The sequence below is a fragment of the Cyprinus carpio genome, chromosome B9 (assembly GCF_018340385.1).
Source record: "Cyprinus carpio isolate SPL01 chromosome B9, ASM1834038v1, whole genome shotgun sequence".
Lineage (NCBI taxonomy): Eukaryota > Metazoa > Chordata > Actinopteri > Cypriniformes > Cyprinidae > Cyprinus > Cyprinus carpio.
The window spans coordinates 27,690,455-27,717,023 of NC_056605.1; the positions used below are offsets into that span (position 1 = coordinate 27,690,455).

The window sequence follows — 26,569 nt, forward strand, 5'->3', positions numbered from 1 at the left end:
AGAGGATAAAAAGGGGAAGTCAAACGTGACTAATGCTCTGTTTATTCGACTGTTTTAAGGTTGGGTTCCAAACCTTACTGGACATTGCGTGACATTCTGTTAAATAGATTACAGGGGTGTTCAACTGGACAAAAGTGCTTGCAAAATTTGCTTTGCTCAGCAACGGAGGGTGAAAAATGGTCACACGACTATTACAGGGCATTTTTAATTTGAGAAACTCATCACTTTCTATAAATTTAACTTGCATAACTTATTTTAACTTATGATTAGTTAATGAGAAATACGACTCGGTCCTTTACAGACAATAATATCTGATTAAGCAATAACAAACTGAAGTAAAGTTTCGTTTGATATTCTAATAATAATAGTTACAGTTACAGTTTTTTGCAGTCTCTAAACCAAAAATATTTTGATTCTTGGCAGTTTGGAGTGAAATGCAAAAGAAAACTCCAAGCATGTCAAATGAGAGTGATGTGAAAACCTAAGTTCTCAGTGCTCCAACAAACACCAAACCACCATTATATACGGATTCATACATTCTTCAGATTAATTCTCAAATAATTCCAAGAAAAAGAAGAAAAATAGTAAGTAAAAGAGAGCCCTCCCTGAGTGAAAACAGGTGAAACCAGATTTACTGTCCCTCTCTCTACGTCGGAAGCAACTGTTACGTTAGTATGTCAGGCATTTTTTTTATAGTACACTATGGTGTAACCTCCCAAACGAGGTTTTGCAGGCAGGCTTATTATACGAGAATTCCTATTCCAGCGTTTATTTTGCCATGGTTCACAGAAACCTGAGCCAACCAGATAGTTTTCAGGTATGCGCAAGGATCTAATGTGGTGTTCTAAGGTCACTTCATTATAGAAGAATATGCTTTGCCACATGCTGTTTTACGGTCTTCCAGGAGTGAGCTGGTGAAATCACATATGCACACGGTTATGCAACAACCTCAGCAACATGTCAGTTTTAGGTGGAGTCCTGTATACTTATTCATTAACCTCTTTCTGTATTTGTGTGATTTGAGGATATTAATATTGGAGGCTCAGTGCTATCAGTTTTAAAAGTATTGATCTCTCTATCTAAAGACTTGGCAGCTGAGATGAGTAGCTTTGTTTATTTGTATTTGTCTATTTTAATTTAGTTTAGTTTAGTTTTTCTCTAAACTTTTCTATAGAGCCCCTAAAACTCTTTTTTTGGCCATCAGTTTGAAAACCCCTACCCTTTTTGAGCAAATAAAAATTACAAATCAGAAAAGTGTTTGTTTTAAAATTATTTATGATTTTAAATTCTGATTATTTTTAACCTATGTATATCATTAATAATATTTTAATATTATTCTTATTATTCTTATATGCCATTTTAACTAATGTATGAATTAATCATATTTGATTTTTTAATAATGTTATATGTAATATGTATAATCGTTTTAGTTTAATTATTGTTAATATCAATCGTTTGCTTCTTTGGAAAGTAATTGGGGTTAATTTAAATCTATTTATTTAAATTTCTTTTTATTTATTTATTTATTTATACCAATTGTTATTTCACAGTCCTAGTTATTATCTATTCATCAGTTGCTATTAATTATTTAAAAATAATAATTATTTAAAAATTAATATAAGCATTTTATAATCTAATGATGTAATATCTTAATCCATTTATTTATTTTTGTTATATCATGTATTTGCTTCTTTTTAGAGTAATTGATTCATTTAAATCGTATTTATTTAAATCTCTTTTTAATTATTTATTTATTTTTACAAAGTGTTTAATTAATCCATTTATTTATTTTTGTTTTGGTTCATTTTTTTGTACATTTACTATTAAAATGATAACCTTTCTATATTGTTAATATTAACTGAGGCATAAATGTAATGTATATGAATACATTAGTTTAAAAAAATATTATTTGGATTCCGTAATCTAATCTGTATTTTTTTTTTTTTTATATTATAATGTATTTGTTTCTTTGTTTGTGAAGGTAAAATGGATGTTTAAGATCTGACATAAGTTTGGACAGCTACAGTGTTCTACTGTTGTCATGGACACCTGTAGCCTTTGACGAGTGTTCCGCGCAAGCGCAGAATCAGCACAGCGGAGGATTGTGCTCACCAGGGAGGATTGTGGGATTAGCCAAGCTATAGCGCCAGGGCAACAGCAGAGTTTGAGCGAGCGGAAAATATGCTGCTAGCCGTTACAATAACGGGCGATAATTATTGAAAGAAAAGCTTCTTTACACCAAAAAAAAAAAATTAAATACGTTTTAGTTTTGTTTGCATTGCATTTGACGATATCCTGTCGCCAAAACAGACTTCAGCTGACTCTGGGAAAAGTGATCAAAAAGCCTCCTCTGACAGAAAAGCTGCTCAGCAAACCGCCGTTTCGATACCTGCACGATATCTTCAGTGAGGTGAGTTATTAAAAACATTATGTCTGTGACATAAGTGCTGTTTTATTTCGTTCACCGTCTACATATTTACCTTTATTCGCTTTAAATCCAGTTTATAGATCTCAAAACGCTAGCCCGCTAATGTAGCCTGCGCATAGTCGGCAAAATATTACAGATAAATCTCAATATGTGTTTGTCTGATGGGTAACGTTAAATATCTCATATTAGCTGTAACGCTAGTGTTTGAATGGCTAGAGCTTTGCTTTAGTTTTTAGGGTTTAGATGTTGGTGTTTTAATGGTAGCTAGTAAGCTAATATATTTACTGATACAATAACCGTTAACACACTTTCAGCAATATCATTATATTTATTTAATTTCAGCAATATCATCTTTCTTCTGTCTGAGTTTACTGTCAATACGTTCAGAGCTCTTGTTGAGCTGTTTACCTGGTTAACGTTACTACATAGCTCCACATAGTTATGCAAACAAAACGGTTTTGCAATCTAAGTGTACATGTAGATGATCTTGACATTCATGATGGGATATACAGTAGGCAGTAGGCCAGAAATGAAATGATAATGAATATTAATAATAATTTAATTTAATTGATTTATCTTTGTTTGTTTATCTAATGTCATTTGTATGCCATTAATGCCATTTTATGCAGAAATTCATATATGTGCACAATTTATATATGTCAAAATTAATTTGTAGTATTTAAAGGGTTATAAAAATTTTGTCATTATTCACTTACCCCCATGTCATTCCAAACCCGTAAAAGCTTTGTTCATCTTCAGAACACAATTTAAGATATTTTGGATGAAAACAGGGAGGCTTGAGACTGTCCCATAGACTGCCAAATAAATAATAGTGTCAAGGTCCAGAAAAGTATGAAAAGCATCATCAGAATAGTCCATCTGACATCAGTGGTTCAACCGTAACGTTATGAAGTGACGAGAATACTTTTTATATGCAAAGAAAACAAAAATAACGACTTTATTCGGAGGAGATGAATTGTTGAATAAAGTCATTATTTTTGTTTTCTTTGCACACAAAAAGTATTCTCGTCGCTTCATAACGTTACGGTTGAACCACTGATTTCAGATGGACTATTCTGACGATGTCGTTCATGCTTTTTATGGACCTTGACACTGTTATTTACTTGGCAGTTAATGGGACAGTCACAAGCCTTCCGGTTTTCATCCAAAATATCTTAAATTGTGTTCCGAAGACGAACGAAGCTTTTACGGCTTTGAAAGTGAAAAAGTGAAAGTGACGTGACATACAGCCAAGTATAGTGACCCATACTCAGAATTCGTGCTCTGCATTTAACCCATCCAAAGTGCACACACACAGCAGTGAACACACACACACCGTGAACACACACCCGAAGCAGTGGGCAGCCATGTATGCTGCGGCGCCCAGGGAGACATGGGGGTAAGTGATTAACTTCCTTATGTAAAGGAAGAGGACAGTTAAGGATGTGTGGGTGTGTTTGTGTCCCGGGATAGGCCCAAGGTTTCTAAGCTCAGCTAAGATTAGCTAGACCGTCTGTCCACTGTATGCATACTCTATACACCTCTTGAGTTATGCTTGTCATCGTGTAATGTTGTGTTAAATCACATTTTGTTTTTATCCTAAATATTTTGTAAATTATTTCTCCATCATTATATGTTGTCATTAATGTGAACAGTTTACAAAAGTGATGATAACTTTGTAGTGCTTTGAGTTGCTGCCTACATAGAGTGTTCCAAATCAATCACTTATGAGGTTTTATTTCAGTTTGAATGCTCTTAGAAGGTCGTTGACAACAAGGCAGTCTTTATTTTTTTGGATTAAAAATTTGGTTGTAAAATCTTGTTTTCCCATTTTTTTAGGTAATACGTTCCACAGGCTTTATGAAAGGACTTTATGGAGAAGCAGAGATGAAGTCAGATAATGTGAAGGTAAGTTACCAATAAAAAATTTGCAGTTTTTAGAGGAATGTTCATGTGCGCAGTTTTTGTAAGTTATTTTTGGCTGGCTCTTCTTCATTCCAGTGGTCATGTTTGATGTACACTACCGTTCAAAAGTATGGAGTCAGTAAGAAATTTATACTTTTATTCATCAAGCATTACTTGATTAAAAGTGGCAGTCAAGATGTTTATAGTGTTACAAAAGATGTTTTGTTTTTTTGAACTTGAACTGGAACAATTCATCAAAGAACACAGAAAAAACATGTCATGGTTAATTAAACTACTTTTAACATTAATAATAAGGAATAAATTACATTTTAAAATAAATTAAATTGTAATCATATTTCACAGTATTACTGTTTTTGCTGTATTTTCAATCAAGTAAATGCAGAGACTTCGTACATTGCAAAATCTTACAAGCCTAAACGTTTTAAAAGTAGAATCATATTTTGTCAAAGCTTGAATCATATTAGTCAAATCTGTAATTTATTCGTGTAAAACTTATTTTAACAAGGGGAAAAATTACTGAGTGCACCTTTAAGGCTATATATGTGCATATGAAAATGTGCAAACTAGACCCTTGTTTCTTGCTTATTACAGTACTACCTTACAATCATATGACAGTTTTATGTTCCTTGCCAATTAATCCAGCTTCTTGGCAGTGATGCATCATGTTACAGTTGACCTCTCGTATCTACCTGATCTTCTGCCTCATTGAGTGTTATTGGATTCTATAGCCACGGTATCTCAGACTTCCACTCTGCTGTGTTTTTTTGCTGTTAAGGTGTTGACGTTGATCAGATAACTAAGTGTAACTTGACTCTCCATTTAATTAGCGTGCCAAAGTCCCACATCATGGTAAGTCATGAGGTGTGATAAATCTCCCTGTTAAAAGCTTCGTGCCTTTAACTAGCTTTACTTGGATCAGTATCAGTGACCCTGTGAGAGATGCTAGCTCACCACAGCACTCTGTGTGCAAGGTGAGGAGTTCATGTCTGATCCTTCTCCAAACGTGGGTCAGTGCTGAAAGCATGCATAATAAATGACCTCCCCACACCTGTGCGAAGCAGGACGGCCTGAAAGTATACCTAGACATTATAATATTTTGATGGCACCACAGTTTGAACACTTTTCAGGGGAATCTATCTACAGATAGCTTACTTATAGCTGTCTTTACATGATAACTGGGACAGAGGGAAGTATTTTGATACCAAAAATTACAAAGAAAATACACCTATTTTGTAACAATCATAATAATTATATTATTTCATTGTATATAAATGTATGATTATTGTAGTTTTGTATTGCCTTTCTGATTCTGATTTATGCTGATTTAAAATAAATAAAAAAATAATTGTGAATTACATTGTGTAGCATTAAGGAATTTCACCATTGAGATTAATGGGAATTAAATGCTCAAAATATTAAGTGTCTGGACCCATTATGCTTAAGAAAATATAGAGGGAAAACTTGCTTTAAAGGCACAAGGCATACAATCTTAATGGTCCTAAAATGTGCTTCATCTGATGCAAAATCAATTTCTTTTTTTTGTGTTGAAATGCAAGTGACATGAATATGTTTTCATCAAATTTGTGTATTAGAATGATTTCTGAAGGGTCATGAGACACTGAAAGACTGGAGTAATGATGCTGAGAATTTAATTTTGCTGTCACAGGAATAAATTATGTTTTCAAATATATTGAACTTAATATTAAATTGTAATAATATTTCACAATATTATTGTTTTTACTGTTGAATGTGCTAAATTGTCATAATCCATAAAGTCATTAATGCATCTTAATCATCCTAAAATGAGCTTCATTTAATGCAAAATAGATTATTATTATTATTCAGTTATTTTTTTTGCAATGTATGTGACGTTTTCTTAAAATTTGCCTGATTTTAGTGATTAGCTTTATGAAACATTCCTATCACATGGATATTGTGTAGCCAGTAGTTGGATATTAAACACTGCTGAGTGTGTAAAATCATAAAAGATCCCATCAGCATAGAGGTTGTTCTGCCGCTGGGACCTCATTAGGAACCTCATGAAGTATGAAAGCATTAAATGACAATATGGACAGTTGCACTTCATCACAACTACCAAAGCAGAAATACAGAAAAAGAGGGTTTAATGGAGTGGACACATCATAAAGCTGCTGGTTATGATGTATGTACTGTTATCTTCAAAGCATCAGGATAACTTTAGGTTCTTTGTGTAGAGTGCAATTAAGCCTAAACCTAAAATAACTCGGCTATACCAAAATAAAAAAAAAACATTTGGTTGTGACCAAAATTATGAAGCCTCTTCTGTTCTTTAAGTTTAATTCTTATTAGAAAAATATTATTTTCTTAAGGTAACATGTTTATGCAACATTTAGTCAGAGAATCTGATACTGATATTCTGTCGGAAGGTTCTAAACATGTCCAAGTGCCACACGTGTTTTATAAAGTATTTACAGAATTAGACACCACAAATGATTTATATAAGATAAAGTTACAGATCATCTTGATTACTTGATTTAAATTTTGATAACTCTTGATCATCTTGTTACTTTAAAATGTGTAATTCTAATTTGGTGATCATAAAACATTTCTTTTTTTCTTTTTTTTATCAGCGGTTGGGCTGCTTAATATTTTTGTGGAAACTGTGATACATTTTCTTTTATTTAGATATTTTGTTAATAGAAAGTTCAAAAGAACATCATTTATTTGAAGTAGAAATATTTAGCATTTGTAACATTACAAATCTCTTTTATTGTCATTTTAATGTTCAGTTTTATGTTTTAATGGTCAGTTTAATGCATTCATGCTCCATAAAAGTATTTATTTCTTTTTAAAAAATCTTACTGACCCCAAAGATTTTCTTTAAGAAATGAGTGTATTTCCTATATCTTTTAAAATGTATAGAATTCTTAATATATATGATTATTTATTATTATATTATTTTAAGATTATATGGCCCAATAATGCTCCTCTTTGTAGAAGTTAATAATGTTTTTATCACATTAATGAAAGTAAATAGCAGTTTCAACTACTCTTTTCTCTTCATGTTCCCTTCAGGACAAAGACTCAAAAATAGTGTTCCTTCAGAAGGCCATCGATGTGGTGATGCTGGTTAGTGGAGAGCCCTTGGCTGCTAAACCCGCTCGAATCGTAGCCGGATATGAACCAGAGAAGACCAACGAGCTGCTGCAGGTCATTGCTAAGTGCTGTCTCAACAAGGTCAGTCCTGTGATTAAAGACCACTCAGTTACTCTACTTCTATACTGCAGGATTCCCTCAAAGCCATTTAACTAGTGAATGACTGAAGACTAATGATGTACAAGCAGGGGGTAATTTATAGACATATTCATTTAATTGCACCCTTGAGCTGTTCTGAAGGTTAAGGAGTGATGGAACATCGCCAGCAGCGTTATCAGGGGAACCCACTGATGCCTATAGGGCAAAGAGCAGGTGCGAAACATTGGGCTGAATGACAGCTCTGCTGCTGCTCTACAGCACATTGGGATATTTCATTGGTTGCAAGAGAAAAAGACATCAGAGTGCCACAGTGTTCAAAATTGCTGGATAGCTAAAGATTATAAGGGTGACCCAGGTAGTGGAAAATCAACAATCCTGCTCTGTCACCTTAGAGTCTTTGAGCAAAACATTTGACCTTTTATTGCTTCAGGAGCAATACACCCAAGTCTTCAGAAGTCAAATGATAGCTTTCTGTGAAGAACAGGCAAAGTCATTTTTCACTGACAATCTTTCCAGGTGCCCAGCTCTTAAATCTCTTATCCATTTGTGAACAGCATATTGAGCAATTTTTTGGCATTGGAATCAATATTAAAATAAATTAATTAATTAAAATAAATTAACCCTTACATTTTGCTGTGGATATAAATTATTAATAAATTGTACATAAATTATATGTTTTGTTGAGGAGAGGTGCTGTTCATTTTTAGTTTTAGACCTGGAGCCTCCGTTGATTTACAGTTGCTAGGGTTTTGCTAATTGGCTCAAGTCAATGGGATTTTTTTTCCTGCCCAATTTTATTTTATTGTCCTCCGTTAAAAAAACCTTAAACTTAAAAAACAAAAACAACTTAAGCCTGGCTCATACTACAGTATTTTTAGCCCTCCCGAGAGCAAAAATCTTATCGAGCACCTCGATCGGTCCCGATGTTCGGCACAGATTATCTGGTAATGTGAAACGTTCATCGATCGAATCTTGCACATCCCGATCTGATTCAATCATATCAAACATATTTGATATTTAGGATTTAAATCGGGACGATGACGGCTATTTGATTACGTCAGTACTTTCACAATTGCTAATGCGCGACTGCAAAACAGCTGCTGTATGGCTCCGTTGGATAGTGGAGACAGAGGAAACTGCTCCTTGAAGTTTTGTAATAACACAACTGTCTGTATAATGTTTCGAAAACGTATCACAAGTGTAAGGAGAAAGAGAAGCGGTGGGGTGAAATCGCCTCAGTTTTGAATGTACCGGGTGAGTCTAGAAAGGTGCTAGCATGCTAGTTAACATATGTTAACATCACTGAAATATCAGTGACAGACTGCTGCCTGAGATCACGTGAGACGCTCCCTCTGGCATGATAAACTTAATAAGATCTTGTAGTGTGTAATGTGCCACGATTTTAAAATCTTTTAGTTTGTGCGTGTTTAAGATATGAGGGAAGATAATCTGCAAAGATTCTCCTTATGTGTGTGCTGCAACCAGATTTCAGAATTGGTTAGGATTTTAAAGGGTTAGTTCACCCAAATATTAAAATTATGTCATTAAACACACACCATCACGTCCCAAAAAACCAATAACACCTCCCATCTTCGGAACACAGTTTAAGATATTTTAGATTTAGTCCGAGAGCTTTCTGTCCCTCCATTGGAAATGTATGTACAGTATACTGTCCATGTCCAGAAAAGTAATAAAAACATCATCAAAGTAGTCCATGTGACATCAGAGGGTCCGTTAGAATTTGTTGAAGCATCGAAAATACATTTTGGTCAAAAAAAAAAATAAAATTACGACTTGACTCAGGATTGTCTTCTCTTCTGGGTCTGTTGTGAACGCGACTGCTGTGACTGTTGACGTACGACACTGCTGACGTGTTTTCTGTTGCGCCCAATAACAAAGATAATACGTTAGCAGCGTCGTACGTCAGCGGCGTCACTGCAGTGTTGTGAACGCGCTCACAACAGACCCAAACACAAATGTTTGGGTTCAAAAAATGGTTGGGCCAAAAATGACAAAACTGGTCTCTAGATTCGATGCATCATGCCAAGTTGAATGATATCCAATTTTCCCATGTCATTTTGGGCGTCGGCCATTTTGAATTTTGTCATAAAATGCTATAATTTACAAATACATTGACGAATTGTTACAAAACTCGGTAAGCATCTTTGACACCATGCCCTGATGGTACTCAAAAAGTTTGGGTTCAAAAGTTATAATGAAATTTATAAAAATGCTAATAACTTGTGCTTACATTAGCTTATTGTAATGGGACTGATGTTGATAGATTCCTTGGATCATGCCGAGAACTTCGATACCAATTTTTGCCATAATGGACGGAACTTCCTGTCCACCATTTTGATTTATGTTGAAAACCTACTTTTTCGAACTCCTCCTAGACTGTCAGTCCGATATTCAATAAATTTGACTTCTTCAGACCATGCTGGCAAAACGTTATGGATTTTGTGTCGATAAGCGTAACCGTTTTCGTACAGCGCTGCTACAAATTTTAGGCACAGTGCCAAACTGCATCTGAGGCTGTATCACTGCAAATATTTGACATATTGATACCAAACTTTGTATGTGCCATTATCACCTCACCCTGACCATGCCACATTCATTTGGTAACAGCGCCACCTATTGGTCAAGACTAATAAACCATTCATTAACGGTTAATTATTAAATTTCCAAAAATGCTAATAACTTTTGATTGCATTAGCCTATTGTAATGAAACTGGTATGAAAATATTCCTAGGTTCATGCCGACAACATAGATACCAATTTTGCCATAGTCAGCCAAACTTCCTGTCCGCCATTTTGATTTATGTTGAAAACCTACTTTTTTTAACTTCTCATCAACCGTTGGTTAGATTTTCACCAAAACCGAGTCAGATGATCTTCAGACTGTGGTGATAAAAAGTAATGGATTTCTTGTCGATAAACGAAACAGTTTTTGTATGGTCTAAGGTTTGCTTCTGTAGTGCTTGGCCCGTAATTGCTGCAGCTATATTTAGCTGATGTTTTTTATCCAGAGTGACTAATAGTCCATTAATTCCAGGGAGAATCCTCATGAATTGTTCATGGATTGCATTAGCAACCTACACTTTTTTTTTCATCACCGGCCCAGATCATTAACCACCGTGCTACCCCATCTGTTTCTGAATCCATTTTTGTTTGGTGTGAGATCCTACTGAGGTTTGCTTGGGTCTTGTGTTTATTATATTAAGCTCTTGTAAAACAGCGTGTTCTGTCCTTGTTCCAGCTCTCCAGTGATGAGGCTGTTAGACGGGTATTAGCAGGAGACAAGGTGGAGCAGAAGGGGAAGCCCAGTACCTCCAGGTCCCAGGACAAGGAGAACAGAGAGGGCAGGGAGCGCCACCGAGACCGTGAGGTGAGACATGCTTGAGGCTTTGACATTTTCATCTGAACCAGAATTTCCTGTTGTTTTATATCACTATTATATCACTATGTTGGCTTTTTTTATTGTGCCTTTGTTTTATACTCATGAAATCTGTTATTAAGACTTTTGGGTGCTGACGGAGCTGTTAGGTTTATTGTTATGAAAGTTATAATTTAATGTAGACTCTGGCTGTTGTCCAGGAGAGGAAGGGCATCAAGGAGAGCAGCGGGAGCCGAGAGCACAAAGATCCAGATCAACCAAAAGATCAAGAAAGCAAGAGGGATGACAAGGACCGCCGACGAGATGCTGAGAGGTCAGACAAGGCACGCGAAAAAGAGAGGACAAAAGACAGAGACAGAGACAAGGACAAGAGCCGGGATCGGGAGAAAGACAAGACCAGAGAGAAGGAACGGGAAAAGGAAAAGGATAAGGACCGCAACAGGGACAAGGATAAAGAGAGGGATAAGAAAAAGGAACGAGAATCTCACAAAGACAGAGACAGAGAACGAGACAAGGAGAGAGAGCGCGAGAAAAGACGGGAGAGAGAAAGAGAAAAAGAAAAAGAACGACACAGAGAGACTGACCAGAAGCTAAAGGACAGAGGCGATAGAAAGGTTTGATCACATGATTTTATGATCCTGTAGCTTTGCTCACCAGCCACAGTGACAGATGAATGACCAATTTTACTAGTATTTATCCAAATCAGATTAACTCTCTTGCACTTAAAATCCCATTTAAACCTAGAAATTACGTTTTAAAATAGTGAAAATTTTAACACAAACTGAAATTAAGAAATATCAAGCATGATGCACTATTTCTAGACCTTAAAGCAAATTCCTGTAACATTTAAACTCTGAAGGCCTTTGCACACTGAGTCTGAAATTTTCATCCGAAATGTTAAAAATAAAATAAAAATACGACCTCACGTTGTGTCAATCATGTTTACACACTGACTCTGACACTGAAACTTTTGTCCGTCATAAAAAATCTTTTTTTTTGCATTTTCGTTTCCGTAGCAAGCATTTTGATTGGAAAGGATGACGAATACAATAAAAAAAAAACACATGAAAATTTCGGACTCAGTGTGCAAGGACCTTAAGTCTCAGCTTTCAATACTAAATAACAGCTTGTCTTCTTCCATAGATCAAAGCAGCAGAGATCAACAAACCAAAGCCTCACCCAGAGGTTGCGAGTAAAACACATGAAGCCGAAGCAGATGAGGTAAGATTGATTTCTCTCATAACCTCTGTTTACGCCCTTTACGTTTGTTCTGTAAGAATGGGCCATCATCAAGGCTTGTTGATGTAGCATTCCTCATAGTTTATTGTACTTGTCTTTGTTCCTCTGAATTGGAGGCCGAGGGTGGTGAACTGGAGGTACGAGTCTGTTGTGACGTCAGTGCTTGTTTGCTTCGCTGTAGAATAATGGGTGTTTTGCATATTTGGCATTGCGCAAAGACAGTCTTGATGGTGGAGGTTTTCTTAGTAGGCTTCAACAGTTAGGAATTTTTTCTGATTCCCAGGTTGAGACATTAGTAAAGAATTTTACCTGCCATGGTAACATTTTCTCTGGTCCTGAATATGTGTATATATATATATATATCTATATATATATATATATATATATATATATATATATATATATATATATATATATATATATATATATATATATATATATATATAATATATTATATATATATATTCATTTTAAAGTTTTAAAAGTGTCAATATGCACTACTACTTCAAAAGTTTTGTGTCAGTACTCCATTCTTCAGTGTTACATGATCCTTCAGAAATTTTCACATTTTTACTATTAACAGTGTTGTAAACAGTTGTGCTGCTTAATATTTTCATGGACACCTTGATGCAGTTTTTTAAAAGTATTCTTTGATGAATAAAATAGTTTGGATTTTTTTTTGTAATAATGTTAAAGTCTTTACTGTCACTTTTGAAAAGTGTAATACATCCTTGTTGAATAAAAATATTCTTTTTTTTTTTTTTACTGACCCCATACTTTTGAATGGTAGTGTGTATGAGAAGCAAATACATTTTCAATAAACATTGACATTTCATTTCAAGACAAATGTCAGTTTTTTTAAAAGTTCAATAATTTTCAAATTTTATAGACAAATAAAGTGTCAGTATAGCTATCTACAGGACCATTAAGCATAAATTCACAAAACTTCTTGACCTCCAGCATTTTGTAAACCGAAGCTACATTTGATGTGTATAGTTGGCCAAAGTGCTTAAAATAAAATAAGTATATGGAAAAGCCTTTGGACAGATTTTTTTTTTTTTTTTCTGTGACGAGGCATTTATATTATTTATATTATTTTATTATGGTATTTATATTTATCACAAAATGCTATAAATAACAACAACAACAACAAAACATAGGCAACAGTGCATCACATGCTTGGATATTGCATTTCTAGAAAATGTTAACTTACATGGAGCTTTTTGTGCACAGACAATAGAAAACAAGATGCTTGCTCGTTGTCACATCAGCAGTACACCTTACATAATCCTGCTATTTTTTAACTGTCAGTTTTAAGTCACATGAACTTCTTTGGTCACAAACTTTCTCGCAGTTCTCACAGTTTTGTTTTTTGGGTATTGTCTGTTCAAGGGTCTGTTCAAATCCCTGAAAGTGTTTTACTTTAGAAAGTGCCCTTACATACCCTCTGCACTGTCTGAAATTGTAGCTTTGTATATTATTTCCCGACTGTAGTTTTGTCGCTTCATGTCCATGTGTCTCTGCAGCTTCTTATTTAGAGTAGTAAGCATTTTTTTAATATTTTTTTTTTGGGGCTAGTTGCTATAAGTGTACTACATAAATGTTGAAGTGTTAAGGCCCTTATTGCGCTTTTTGTTTTGTCTTCATTCAGCCTACAGATCTCTCTGAAATCCAGGTAATTTGTGTTTGCCCCAAGAAGTGAAATCTTTTTCCTGCATTTTCTTATTGCCCAACTCTGATCATATTTCATGTGAGATTGTTTGTCTTAGAGGGTTTGTATAGAAACAGGGCTCACGTGTTTATTGGCTAATGTCAAATTAAGTGCTCCCCAGGAGAGGAACTCCTAGTGGAAATGCAAGGAAACTAATGTCTTTCCTCGTTCCTTTCAGACTGAGAGTCCTTCCCGGATCCCAAGGCCCTCATCGGCCAAAGGACAGCGGCGGTGGCCCAAAACAGGAGGTCAAGGTACTAAATGTTTTTCATAACAGACCCTATTAATTATAGATGTACAGTGCATTAATGCATTGTTGCGTATCCAGCTTGATCTGTTTAGATGTTTCTAGCAGCACGTCAGATATTGTTTAATGTGATTAGTCTTAAATAATGACATGGATTGTGTATCTCTGTTTCAGATGAGACTGACAGTGAAGGAGGTGAGTGTTGTTTTCTTTTGTGAGCACCTCGTACCATGGTCCAAATCGATCTTTTTGCTATACCTGCCGGTGGCTGGGCACTTTCATTTATACTAAGAATTATATACTAAATATTTTTACCAGCAAGGAAACTGTATTGAACTCTAACAAATGAAACAAATAAATCTACTGTAATTGTTTTTTCTCCTCTCTAATAGAAATTACAATCACAATTCATAACGATTGTATGAAAAGCTGCATGTTTTAACCTGAAAATCATATTGTGATTATTTTTATTTTTTTATTATTTTTTGTCAAAAAATATAGTTCATAAAATCTCCCTCCACTTTAGTTAGTATCTATTCTAATTTTTCTTTCTTCCAGAAGGGGAAGCCCCTTCAGCAGAGAAACCAGTCCCCATTGAGAATGGAGACACAACGGATTCTGTGCCACCTCAAACAACACATAGGTTTGTTCTTTCTTTCTCTTTTTTTTAATTTGTGGTAATGATCCCATAAGTGTGTTGATTTAAAGATAAAAATGGCTACATTTCCATCCAATTATAACAAAGTAAGCCAGTGTGATAATGTGCTGAGGTGTTTGTGGGTGGATGGAGTGTATCATATATGCCCCCGTGAGAGACTGTCTGGCAGTGGAAGCCACTGATGCAAATCCCTCGCTTTCACTGCACTGTACCGCAAGATCTAACCACAAGATATCACTCTCATCCAGATCATTACTCTTGGTTCTCGAGACTGTTTTTGTAAGCATTTAGCCATATAGGAACTTTCTGTTACTTAAACTCCCCACGCATAAAGTCGCATGCATACTTTACAAAAAGTGCTTGTGTATTTCCCGTGTGAACGTATTTGTTCTTCTTTGATTTAAATGTTTATGTGAGTAGACGGTTACCGCGTCCTAGCAGCGCACGACCGGCAGCCCCCCGCGTCAAACGACAGGAGAGCTACAATGATCATGTGACCCCAGCAGAGAGGTGAGAGATCTCGCTCATCAGGCTCACAGTTTCTCACTTTATATTAAAGAAGTAAGCCACAAGCGGGCTGCATTACAGTGATTTTACTTCAGGTAGGGGGTTCTTACCTGTAATTCCCCCTTAACATTCTGTAATAGAGATATACTTTAACATTCAAAATTTGGGCATGGCAAAAATGTTTTCTGTTTTTTGAAAGAAATAAATACCAAGACTGTATTTATTTGATTAAAATACAGTAAAAACAGTGTTATTGTGAAATATCATTGCAATTTAAAAGAATTATTTTTGTTTTAATTTATTATTATAAAATATAATTTATTCCATGATGACAAAGGTGAATTTTCAGTGTCTTTGGTGTCCGACAGAATTTTCTTTTAATTAATAATTCAGTTTTAATTTCTTAGTATTTTCAATGTTGAAAATAGCTGTGCTGATTAATATTTTTTTGTGAACCATGATACATTTATTTTCAGGATTCTTTAATGAACTGACAGTTAAAAAAAAAAATTCTTAGATATATATTTTTTTAATTGTATATGTCTGCTATCACTTTGGTGCATCCTTGCTAAATTCAAACTATTTATTTATTTTTTATAAAAGTTACACTGACTCCAAACTTTAGTAACTTATGATAAAAGATATTATTGTTCAAGAAAAAAAAAAAAACGTAATTAAGCATGACTGGGTTTTTCTCAGGCTGGGCAGTGGCAAGACCCCTGCGACTGTCATTTTGGATGGCAAGAGGCTCTCTGAAGATGAGGATGATGAAGATGGGCAGTTTGTGGTGGAGGAGGCAGCTGCACCTCCTCCTGACATACATGAAGTTGAGGTAATATAGACGCTCTATATGTTTATGTAGTATTCAGATAAAAAAAAAAAAATGTCATGATTTGGACTAATTGACTTATGTTTCATTGCAGCGTAATTCACATGAACTGCAAGGGGACGACAAACACGGTGAGTCATGTACAAAAGAACTCTGATCCTGAAATTAAAATTTTGCCAAAAATGTTGAATTATGTGAAATAACCCTTTAAAGGCACACTTCAGATCAGAAATCATTGAATGATTTTCATTTATTCATAGGTGGACTTGTGAAAAAAATCCTAGAGACAAAGAAAGACTATGAATCATCTCCATCCACAAAGTCAAAAGAACAGGTATGATGTTATATTTTGTTCCCACTAATACCACTAGGTGGCAGTACTATTCCATCTTATGTGGTCCAAGTTTTGTTTTTTTTTCACAACAAAATTCCAGTAAGGTGAGTAAATGCATTTCAAAATCTCTTCATCAAGGGAATGAGCATTTTTGTGCTCTACAATACCTCAGGGATACCTGACCCAGTGCACCTTCAGTTTACTAAAGAAAGCAACTTTGCAAATGGAGTGGAGAAATGTAATTGCGGTCCCTCAAGTGTTATTTTCTTCAGCGGAGCTTAAATAATTAGGGCAAAACAAGCATGATGGCACCGTTCATGCTGTTTAGATATTTTACATGGTTAACTATTGTGCCCTGTTTATTTGTGAATTTTGTTGGTTTTGGTTTCTGAATTGCAAATTGAAAAGCAGAATGTGCTGGTGGCTTGGATTTGGAGCTTGCTTTTGAATTTCGTTTAGGTCTGAATTGTTTTAAGATTAACATTTTTGGGGGATTTTATCTGAAGTGTCCTTTGGCCCATGAGAGTATAAAGATTCATCAATGGAATATAGATTAATATTAAGATAGTATTTCATTTCCAAAAAGCAATAAAACCGATTTCACTCTTCGGGCACAGTTTCAGTGTGGTTCAAGCTATGTACTTTTCTTCTCTGGCCAGAAGATTTCTGGAACGATTTTTCAGGATGGCTGGAATATGATTGTCAATCCAAAGTGGCACTTTATCAATGTCTTCCCATATTTTAGCTTGAATTGTGCTGGTTGTGAGCCAGTGAAGATGAGAACAATGTGATTTGAGTTTTGAAGCCATCCTGTCCATGCCCTGGTGGAAGCGGCCATGTGCACTGGGTGGTCCGCTCTAGCCGGAACAGATGCTCCGGTCTATCTGTCCGTCACTGGCTGTAGGCCTGATGGATGCAGTGTTTGGTGGTGGCCTTCATGCAGAACCCCCGCTCTTTCACCTCCACTTCCCACATTAGTCACATGCTCAGAGAGCGAGTTGGCAGTGGGAATTGTAAGGAATTTCATGTAACAGTTCTAGTTTGTTAATGATTCATAATTTTTATTTTTTTAATTTTATTTAGCAATTTTGTGGCAGTAAGAACATTTTTATTTAAGATTTTCTCAGCTAGAAACTGTCTTGTACTTGTACTGAAATTTCAGATTTCAAAGGAACTTTTATAATATTAATACTGTTATTAATAATAAAAAGTTATAACCATTTTGCATATATTGCAGTCTAAAGGTGCCTTTTATTCTTAGAAAATTCAGTGTTATAAAATTAGTAAATGCTGTCTTTTCTACTTTATATTTATCAATGATTCTTGAAAGAAGATGCTTTCCACAAAATCCATTAAGCAGCACAACTGTTTTCAGCATTAATAAATAAATGTTTCTTGAGTAGCAAATCAGCATATTAGTATGATTTCTGAAGGATCATCTGACACTGAAGACTGGGGCAATGATGCTGAAAATTCAGCACTGCATCACTTATTCAATACATTACATTTTAAAATAAAATAGAAAACAATTTTATTTTATTTTAAATTGTAATGACATTTCAAATTATTACTGTTTTTACTGTATTTTTGGTCAAATAAATGCTTACTGATTCTGAACTTTCTATCAGTAGTGTATAGGATATGATTTTTTTTTCTTTCTTTACCTCATTAATTCAAAAGCTTAAATATAAGAATTAGAAGTTCTTATATTTAAAAATTAATTTGTCATTTTGTTGTATAATGAAAGTAAATGAGCAATGTCAAGTAGGGTTGATGTCAAAACTGAAGTGGCACATCTTTTTTGAGCTTGATTGAGTCCCCATATAGAAAAGAGTGATTAATAAGTTCATCAACTTTTCTCCATATGTGTTGCATGGAAGAAAGAAAATGTTCCAGATTTGGAATGACATGACGGTAAGTTTTCACAAAGGTTTCATTTAGTTCATTCAGTTGCAGTATTTTGTTCATAGAACTTCTTATTTGGTGTTCAACCTCAGCCGCACACAGTGAGCTGCTGCCAGCTGGCCCTTACAGCCAGCGCTTCTCCCTCCTGTGTTCTTGATTTCAAAACAATCAGACTGGATTTCCTTTCAATCCCAAATAATCAAATTAGATTTCCCCCATCAAACACAAGCCGACTCCAGGCTGGAATCTGAGCGCTGCTGGCCGCGCTTTCCTAATTGACTTAATTTAGCCTCATCAGCTCTCTAAATTCTCCTTCTTAATTGCGGTGCATGAAATGGGCGTGTGTTTTCAGGGCTGTACATGTTAACCGGCACACCGCACCTCTCCTGTCTAGTCAGCTGTATTGAAAAAAATCTATAATGACTTCCTTCCTGCATTGAAAGAGGGGTGAAGGTCACCGCAATAAAGCGGCTGCTCTCCTGTAATCACAGTGTAACATCCAGGGTTAAAAATATAAATATTGAGCTTCCTTATCCTCCCCGACAGGTTTGAAGTTACAGCGCTCATAACTCATTGTACAAATATGAGCTTTCGCTCTCAGATCTCTCCAGGATTTTGAGTTTACGGAGATCACCACATCAACTACGTATGACTTAATCTCATCGGAACAACCACAGAATTTAGAATTTTGACTGTTTAGTAATTCCAAAGGTGAAACTGAGCCAATGACTCATTCTGTGGCTTTATTAGCTTGAGCTTTCCGTTCCGCTTCGTAAGTGAAGATTTACCTTGCCAGGGTCGACAGAACTTCATTTATTTATATCTGCTAGGCCATTATTTTTTTCATTTGACTGAAATGACAGGACAGATGCAATATTGCGAAGGGCCGTTTCACCATCATTTTGTCGTACGTTATGCTGTGACCCTCCAGATCATGTGTATATCATGTGTATACTTCTTGTAGGGTGTCTTTTTTGTTTTGAGAGTATTGGCCCCTGACAGCAGCTGCGTTTTCATAAGCTTTTTTTTTTTCCTCCTTCCTTTTCCCTCTTTTGCGCCATCAAATTAGCCTGATGAAGGTTTGCAATGTATAAATAAACCCCATGGCACACAAATGGATGGATGTTGAGTGAACACCACGCCAGCTTGCGCTCTGCAGAACAGGCAGGAAAATAAATAGTCATCCCTTCAGCCCCGTGTCTTTGTAAACATCTACCTTCTTGTTGGAAATGTTAAGGAAATGACTCTCGTTGCATTCCTTAACATTTTGCCCTCACAGAGAGACGATTGACATCTCTGTGGAATAACCCCGGAGGTTACGGTGAAATACCACGGTAAGGGTCTCTGAGGTCTGATAGTGTAATTGGTTGCATTTTAACCTATTATTTCAGTCCTACCGCTGTCTGGTTCTCATAAGCTGAACTGTCATATTCTGTGGTTCTGTGGTGATCCACTCAGCATGCAAGTGCAGGACGGTGATCTCAGCGGTGACCCCCACGGGGCCAAACTGACCCTTCCATCCTGTGTACATGACTCTGCCTCTCTGCACTTCACTTCATCCCAGCTATTTTTATGATGTTGCTGGACGGGGCCCATGTTTTCCCCAAGGAGGAAACCCCTAAACATTGCTAAACAATTAATCTCTACCCTTTGAGTCAGTGTTGGACGCAAAGACCCACCATGGTGTTTTTTTATACCAGTAGTGGCAGTCTAAAAAGGACCAGTGCCCATGTTTAATTCTTTAACCATGAAGTTTAAACAAGTTTTTCTGAAAAAAAAAAAAGTGTATTGGACATTTTAACTGCTTTCTGTGTATTCATACCATGTGAAGGTAAAATAATTTTGATACATATGTGGAATATTTTTTAAATGTAATCAAAAAGTGCCAATGTAGAAAATCAGAATGTAGGGTACAGCCCAATATGCTGCTGTCACCAGTCAAAAAGTTTTTTTTTTGGATTGATCATTGATGTCACTTTCAAGTGACCAGGTAGTAATTCTCTTCCCAACTGAAGACTAATCAAAAAAGGTTAATGAAGGCAAACTAGGGGTGAGCGATATACCAGTAAAAATTATAAACTGTTAGAAATATTACATTTTTGAATAGTGATTCTGTCTGCTGATTTGTCCTGTCCTCAGGGGCTGCAGACAAAAACAAACACACCGCTAGTCTGATTCATGAACAAATGATTCATTTGAGCAGCTTCTTTTAATGATTCATTTTCACTCATGTTGCTGGTTTGAATAAATCTGTCAAAAACAGTTACTGAATCAACATCTGACTCACTCACTGAAGTGCAAGTTTTTGTACTTTCAGTGATGTCTGTTTCGAAATTAAGCCAATTTTGTGTGCTTAAAGCTAGGGTTGCAAACGGGTGGAAAATTTCTGGTAAATTTACTGGAAATTTTCAAAAAATTCCTGGAAGATTCCAAAAAAATCCTGGAATGTTTCCAAAATTTACAGGAAATTTTCCACACTTTCGCAACTCTACTAAAGGCACATGAAACCTTATGTAAGATCATTTCTGACTGGTTCGAGTGGATCCTTAAAGTTTGTCATCGTTGTCCTAACCACAAATTAAAAAGGAAAAACTGTTCTTGTTTGTATTAATGTAAGCCCAGTTTATCTCATGAATCATGTTTGAACTGAACATTTCAGATCCACAGAACCGTGACACGGCACCACAGCGTCAAAGTGGATGTTTCTGAAGTTTATCATTCTCAGGAGGACTGCAAGACTCTTGATTTTCCTTTCCAGAGCTCTAATTTGAACAGTGCTGTTCTGCTTCTTTTCATAGTTCTTTATTAGCACTCTATAAATCATGCATTTTGCATGCATTACTTCATTAAGCAAATTGGGCTTGCAGCTGAAGGCTCAGATCCACATAGCGAGGTAATGAGGCGTCCTGGTGCAAGGGGTTTCGGCCCAATGCATCATCGTCTCTGGAAGCCACCTGCCCCAGGCACACCGACTCCACGTCCCACTTGTGTCACTGTCTGAGATAATGGGAAAACCTGTCCTTAGCTGCCTCGTGCAAAACAAATATTTTTCTTGGGTCGAGTGAAAAGAGGGAAAAATGAGAGCCCCTATAAACGATTGATTTATGTCCTCTGAGACAGAAAGCTGGGGTTTTTCTTTTCTTTTCGACTAAGGGGTGAGGTGCAGGAGGACGGCAAACAGAGCGAATCCAGCCTGGCCTTCGCGCTCCACGAACAGTGGGCCGAATGTGCTGGCTGGTGTTTGTGTAGGGGGGTGTTTAGGGGCCAGGGAAACCACCCACATTGCAGACAACTATTAGACATTTCAATCCGAACACACTTGTAAACCACAGAGAGAGGGGAAAAAAAATTAAGTTAGTCTTTCTTCTCACGTGTTTGAGTTCTAGAGCAAAGCGGCGTAGTTAACCTTTGAAGTGTTTGTAATATAGTTACCGAACTCTGTAAAGTTATAACAATAAACTTTACGTTTCAGAACACAGATGATTAGAGACCGGCTCTTATGAAAATAATTTCGGATTTCAAATCTTAATAGTGTTTGACTAGCTGTATGTCTGTGTAGGACTAGGTGTGCAAGTTTTATATATTTTATAAATAAAGTTATATATATATAAAAATACATACATTTAATCTAATTACAAGTACTTAATTTTTGGCATAATCTAGATTAGATGTAATCAGTTACTACCAACTTTCCAAGCCCACCTTCCAAACATTTTATGATTTATTAGTTTCATAATACACAGAACTTTGTTACCATTATTAATATTAAGTATTATTTTTACACACCATTGTAACTATGCATGGAAATAAATGTCAATATTTTACCTATTTATGTTTTCACATATTTATTTTTCTTTTGTATAATCGGGAAGTGAGGAATTTGAATCACATAAAATGAATCAAACTTTCCAACTCTTAACACCATTTTTGGCTGGAAAATCATTGCAAATATATCTTAAACATTTTTTTTTTTTTTTTTTTTAGTTCATACTCAGCCTATTTTGATAAGGAAGTTTCTGGTTATTGTATTGTCATGTAGTTCAGGTTTGACATGTCCCACCTTAGAAAGGAAGTTGTTGGTGTTTATAGCCAGACTGACATGAATTGCTTGAGGAGTTCAGCTTGAAACGAGGTAAATGTGAAGTAGTTGTTACCGAATACTGTTGTAAAATAACTTCACTGCCATAGCCTGTTACTAAAATAAACAAAGTCAGGTCTTGCGCGAGGGTGTGTGTGTGTGCGTGTCTGAGTGGGACAGAGGCAGTAAGAGTAAAGCCTGTTTGGCCTAGTGCCACACACAGCCTGTGGCCCCAGCTAAACAAATAGACACGGGCCCTGTGTGCTGGGGGGGCCTTCTTACGCTCGGCTGAAGGGTGGCTGGGGCAGACGAGGACCCCCCAACCACACCGCATACAGTGGAGGCCTTCAGTAACCACTTACTCACATTATGGATCCCATGTCTCTTTCGTTTTGATCTTTATATACATTGCAAGGTTTGTATAATTCCTGCCTTGAAATTCTAAACATTTGTAGCCTTGACATTAAAAACCACTAAATGCAGACTTTTCCCTGATGCTTTTTTTCCCTAAAGTATATTGTTGGTAGGTATAGATTTCCTCTAACCTCATTTATAGCATTCATCTGAAGTGCTCCCCTATGGGAGTGACTTCCCATTAGTCATTTTTCAGCATTTTTCAGTTGTACGCTTCATTACTTAGTCATTTGAGAATCAGAGGACACGATTGGCCATTAACAGCACTTGAGATTCAACTCAACTTGCGGCCTTGATATACTTCAAGGGAAATAGGAGAATGATTTGGCGTGGTGTAATTTTTAACAAAATCAGTTTCTCCAAATCTCCAAAATGAAGTTTGTTGAGCTCATGACAGATTGCCAAAGCAAACTTTCCAGAAATGTTTTCACACTGGTAAGCACCTTCAAACTACCATTGGTCCTTGTGCTCTGGGTCTTCACCTTATTTGACATTGAAACCTTCTCTAGTTCAGTTAGTTTGTTTGTTCCTTTGAGGTCAGATGTGAGTAAAAATATAAACACACTAAAGAGCTGCTTTATAGTAGAAATTAAGTTGTAATTCTAATTGAAAGTGACACTGACACTTTTTTTTTGTTGTCCATACAATAAGTCAGTGGGTTCCAATGTTGTGGTTGTTTTTTGGACCCCACTGACTCTTATTGTATGGACAAAAAAAAAAACCCACATATTTTAAAATATTCTACAGAAGTAGGTCATACAAGTTTGAAATGACGACGAGTATAAAATGCTCATCCAAGTGCAAAGCCATGTTTACAAAGGCTAACTGTCGTATACATACTGAAAAAATTTACAAAAGCTGTCACTGGGACTTTACCCTTTCAAAAGGTGCTAATATGTACACTTGAGGTACTAAATATGCACCTTTTAGGGAAATAAGGTACACCCCAGTGACAGCTTCTGCACTTATTTTCCCCAGTGTCCAGACAAAAATTAACATTTGTTTACTTGAATTTGCACTTTGGACTTTTGTACCTTTTTTTTCTGTGAGTGTATGATGATTGGGTAATCCTACAAACCATAGCTTTATTTTAAAAGACTGCCAAAATGGGCCATAAATGACAACAGATCGAAGAAAAATCAGGCAGTCGTTTAGCATCCTGTTTATAAGAGAACAGGGTGAGATTTCAGTAAAAGCAGTCAGGAGGTGTGACATTGTTTTGAGACTAGTGTTGATCTGTTTCTGTCTTTCTGCAGGATCGGTCACTAGTGTCGGAGTCGTCTCGTAAGAAGGAACGTGAATTGGTGGCGAAGGAGATCGAGCGACTGCGTTCGTCCATACAGACAGTGTGTCGCAGCGCTCTGCCTCTGGGCAAGATCATGGACTACATCCAGGAGGATATGGACTCCATGCAGAACGAACTGCAGACCTGGCGCAGAGAGAACAAGGGGAACGCACAGGCTCTGCTACAGGAGCAAAGGTGCACATGCATATTAGCTCTGTCCCTAACCCTAGTAAGCTGCCTTGCTGCCTACTGCCTACATAGACGGCATCCTAACTGAAGTGAAGCTTCTTAAGTGATTGATTTGGAACACAAAAGTCATACTAAGTGCAATTTACATTTTACAATTTGCATTTTATTAATAAAATTGGTAATAATTTAAACAATAGACAATAATTATTGTCAAGATCAGCCATAATAATGCTCTATGGATGCATCCCAGTATTTATCATGATTGAGATATCCAGCTACTCTTGAGTAGTCTTGTTCTTGTGCGTCAATCCGTTTCTCTGTCTATATCTCAGAATCACAGACAGCGTTATGGAACCTCTGAAGGCTGAGCTCGCTGAACTGGAGCAGTTAATCAAAGACCAGCAGGACAAGACCTGCGCAGTCAAGTCCAACATCCTGAAGAACGAGGAGAAGATCCAGAAGATGGTATCCAGCATTAGCTTCTCCTCACAAACGTGAATACCAGCACATCCCAAAAGAAACCTGAAGCACTGAGCAGCAGGGAGAACTCCTGTTAATAGACCCCGATGTCTTTGAGCCGCACTGGAAAGAGTTCAGAAGGTGCAGGTACAGTCAGGAGTCACTCTCCTCAAACCCCCTTCATGTAAGGTGCCTTCTGTTAGACCCAGGATCTGTTTGCGCTGGTCCATTGGGATTCTCAAACACACTCGCACGTCTGCAGTAGATTTGCACTCGTCACTTGCTTGAAAGATAAATGTGTGTGGTCACCATACTGATGTGTCCTGTATTTTTTAAATAGGACTTTAAGTGCTTTCCATGTTTTCTTAGGAAAACAGACTGGCTGGTTTATTTTAATTATTTTTTTTATTTAGCTTTTTTCCATTCAGACTGACAGGTGTTTTTGTCTCACAGGAGAACATTGGCAATATATCATATATGTACATATAATTATTTATATATGTATATGTGTGCATAGAAACTATGGAAGCTTGTTTCTGCCATTTTTTTTTTCTGGGATTAAATAATAAAATAGGTAATTACAACTTTTTATCTCACAGTTTGAAGTTTTTCATGAAATTCTGAGAAGGCAGAATGTAAGATATAAACTTGCAATTGGAGTCAGAATTGTGAGAAAGTTAAGGTTTTTTTATTTAGCGCAAAAAAAAAACAGTTGCGAGATTTAGAATTCAGATAAAAGGAATAGCGAGAAAGTAAGTCAGAATTCTCAAAATTGTGAGGGAAATTTTTTTGGAGATAAAAAGTCACATTTATATTTTTTTATTTATTTATTTATGCTGTGGCTGAAACAAGCTTTCATGGAAATATGACATATATATGTATAGATATATTTTCATGTAACTTTCTAAAGCTGCTAGTAAGCAATAGAATTTTACAGATGAGCATTAGAATTGCCAAAAAATAGAGACACACTACACGCGCACCTCTGCACTTTGAAGAATGAAACTGTAATGCAGCGCATCATTTACCTGTACACATCCAAAACCGCTCAGTTAGCTTAATAAATGTTCAAAGAAACGAGATGAGATTGCATAAATGTCTATTAAGTCAAGAAATGTACCTTGATCAACTGTATGTGTATTTCAAATTCATATCAATAATGATATTTCATTTGAGGAAACATGACTGAGAAATTTTTTAGAGGGCTGTTGAGAGCGTTTTCTACTGCAAACTGAGATCCATGAAGCAATTATTACATTAATTATTATTTCTATTTTGATAAGGTTATGAGGAAAAACTGTGTTAGATGAAGCAATAGTTGAATCCGCTGCTCAAGCACAACATTTAGAAAATCTTCAGCATGTATATCCAGTCACACTTTATGGATACTGTGTTACTGTACCAGTGTCCAGATGAATTTTACATCTAAACTACACAGCATGAATGTCAGTAGAATCAGACTTCAATATACAGATCTTATACTACATCAGTATTATCAGCTGTGCAACATGACACAAAATACAGTTTGCTATTTAAGTAAAATCGGCTTCTTAATGTCGATAAAATATATTTGCGTTTCCATTTACTTTGTAAAAGAGCGGACCATTTACACTGTATACGATTTTTACCATTTGCTGTACATTTTATGTATATGTTGTTTGTATCATAGTCCACAAATGAATATTAATTTTGTAGTGAAGTCTAATAAACAGTTAAATTTCTGTTAAAA

At 36.0% G+C, this 26,569-nt stretch overlaps 1 protein-coding gene across 1 annotated transcript; it reads left to right on the forward strand.

The window, feature by feature from the left end:
- The first annotated feature begins 455 nt into the window (after window positions 1-455).
- On the forward strand, window positions 456-26,569 carry LOC109075654 (TRAF3-interacting protein 1-like). The gene is made up of 17 exons (XM_042730441.1): window positions 456-468; window positions 2,268-2,410; window positions 4,268-4,336; window positions 7,409-7,570; window positions 10,848-10,976; window positions 11,186-11,599; window positions 12,129-12,206; window positions 13,876-13,899; window positions 14,114-14,189; window positions 14,357-14,377; window positions 14,741-14,825; window positions 15,261-15,350; window positions 16,047-16,179; window positions 16,271-16,307; window positions 16,437-16,510; window positions 24,164-24,387; window positions 24,714-26,569. Exons 1-17 carry the CDS (start codon window positions 456-458, stop codon window positions 24,877-24,879), a joined length of 1,938 nt encoding a protein of 645 aa, XP_042586375.1. The 3' UTR covers window positions 24,880-26,569.

Bases quoted from the DNA above. Each gene is read 5' to 3' on its own strand.
- LOC109075654 (XM_042730441.1), top strand. The intron at 4,337-7,408 runs GTAAGTTACCAA...TGTTCCCTTCAG, and splicing joins TGAAGTCAGATAATGTGAAG to GACAAAGACTCAAAAATAGT. The intron at 13,900-14,113 runs GTAATTTGTGTT...CGTTCCTTTCAG, and splicing joins CAGATCTCTCTGAAATCCAG to ACTGAGAGTCCTTCCCGGAT.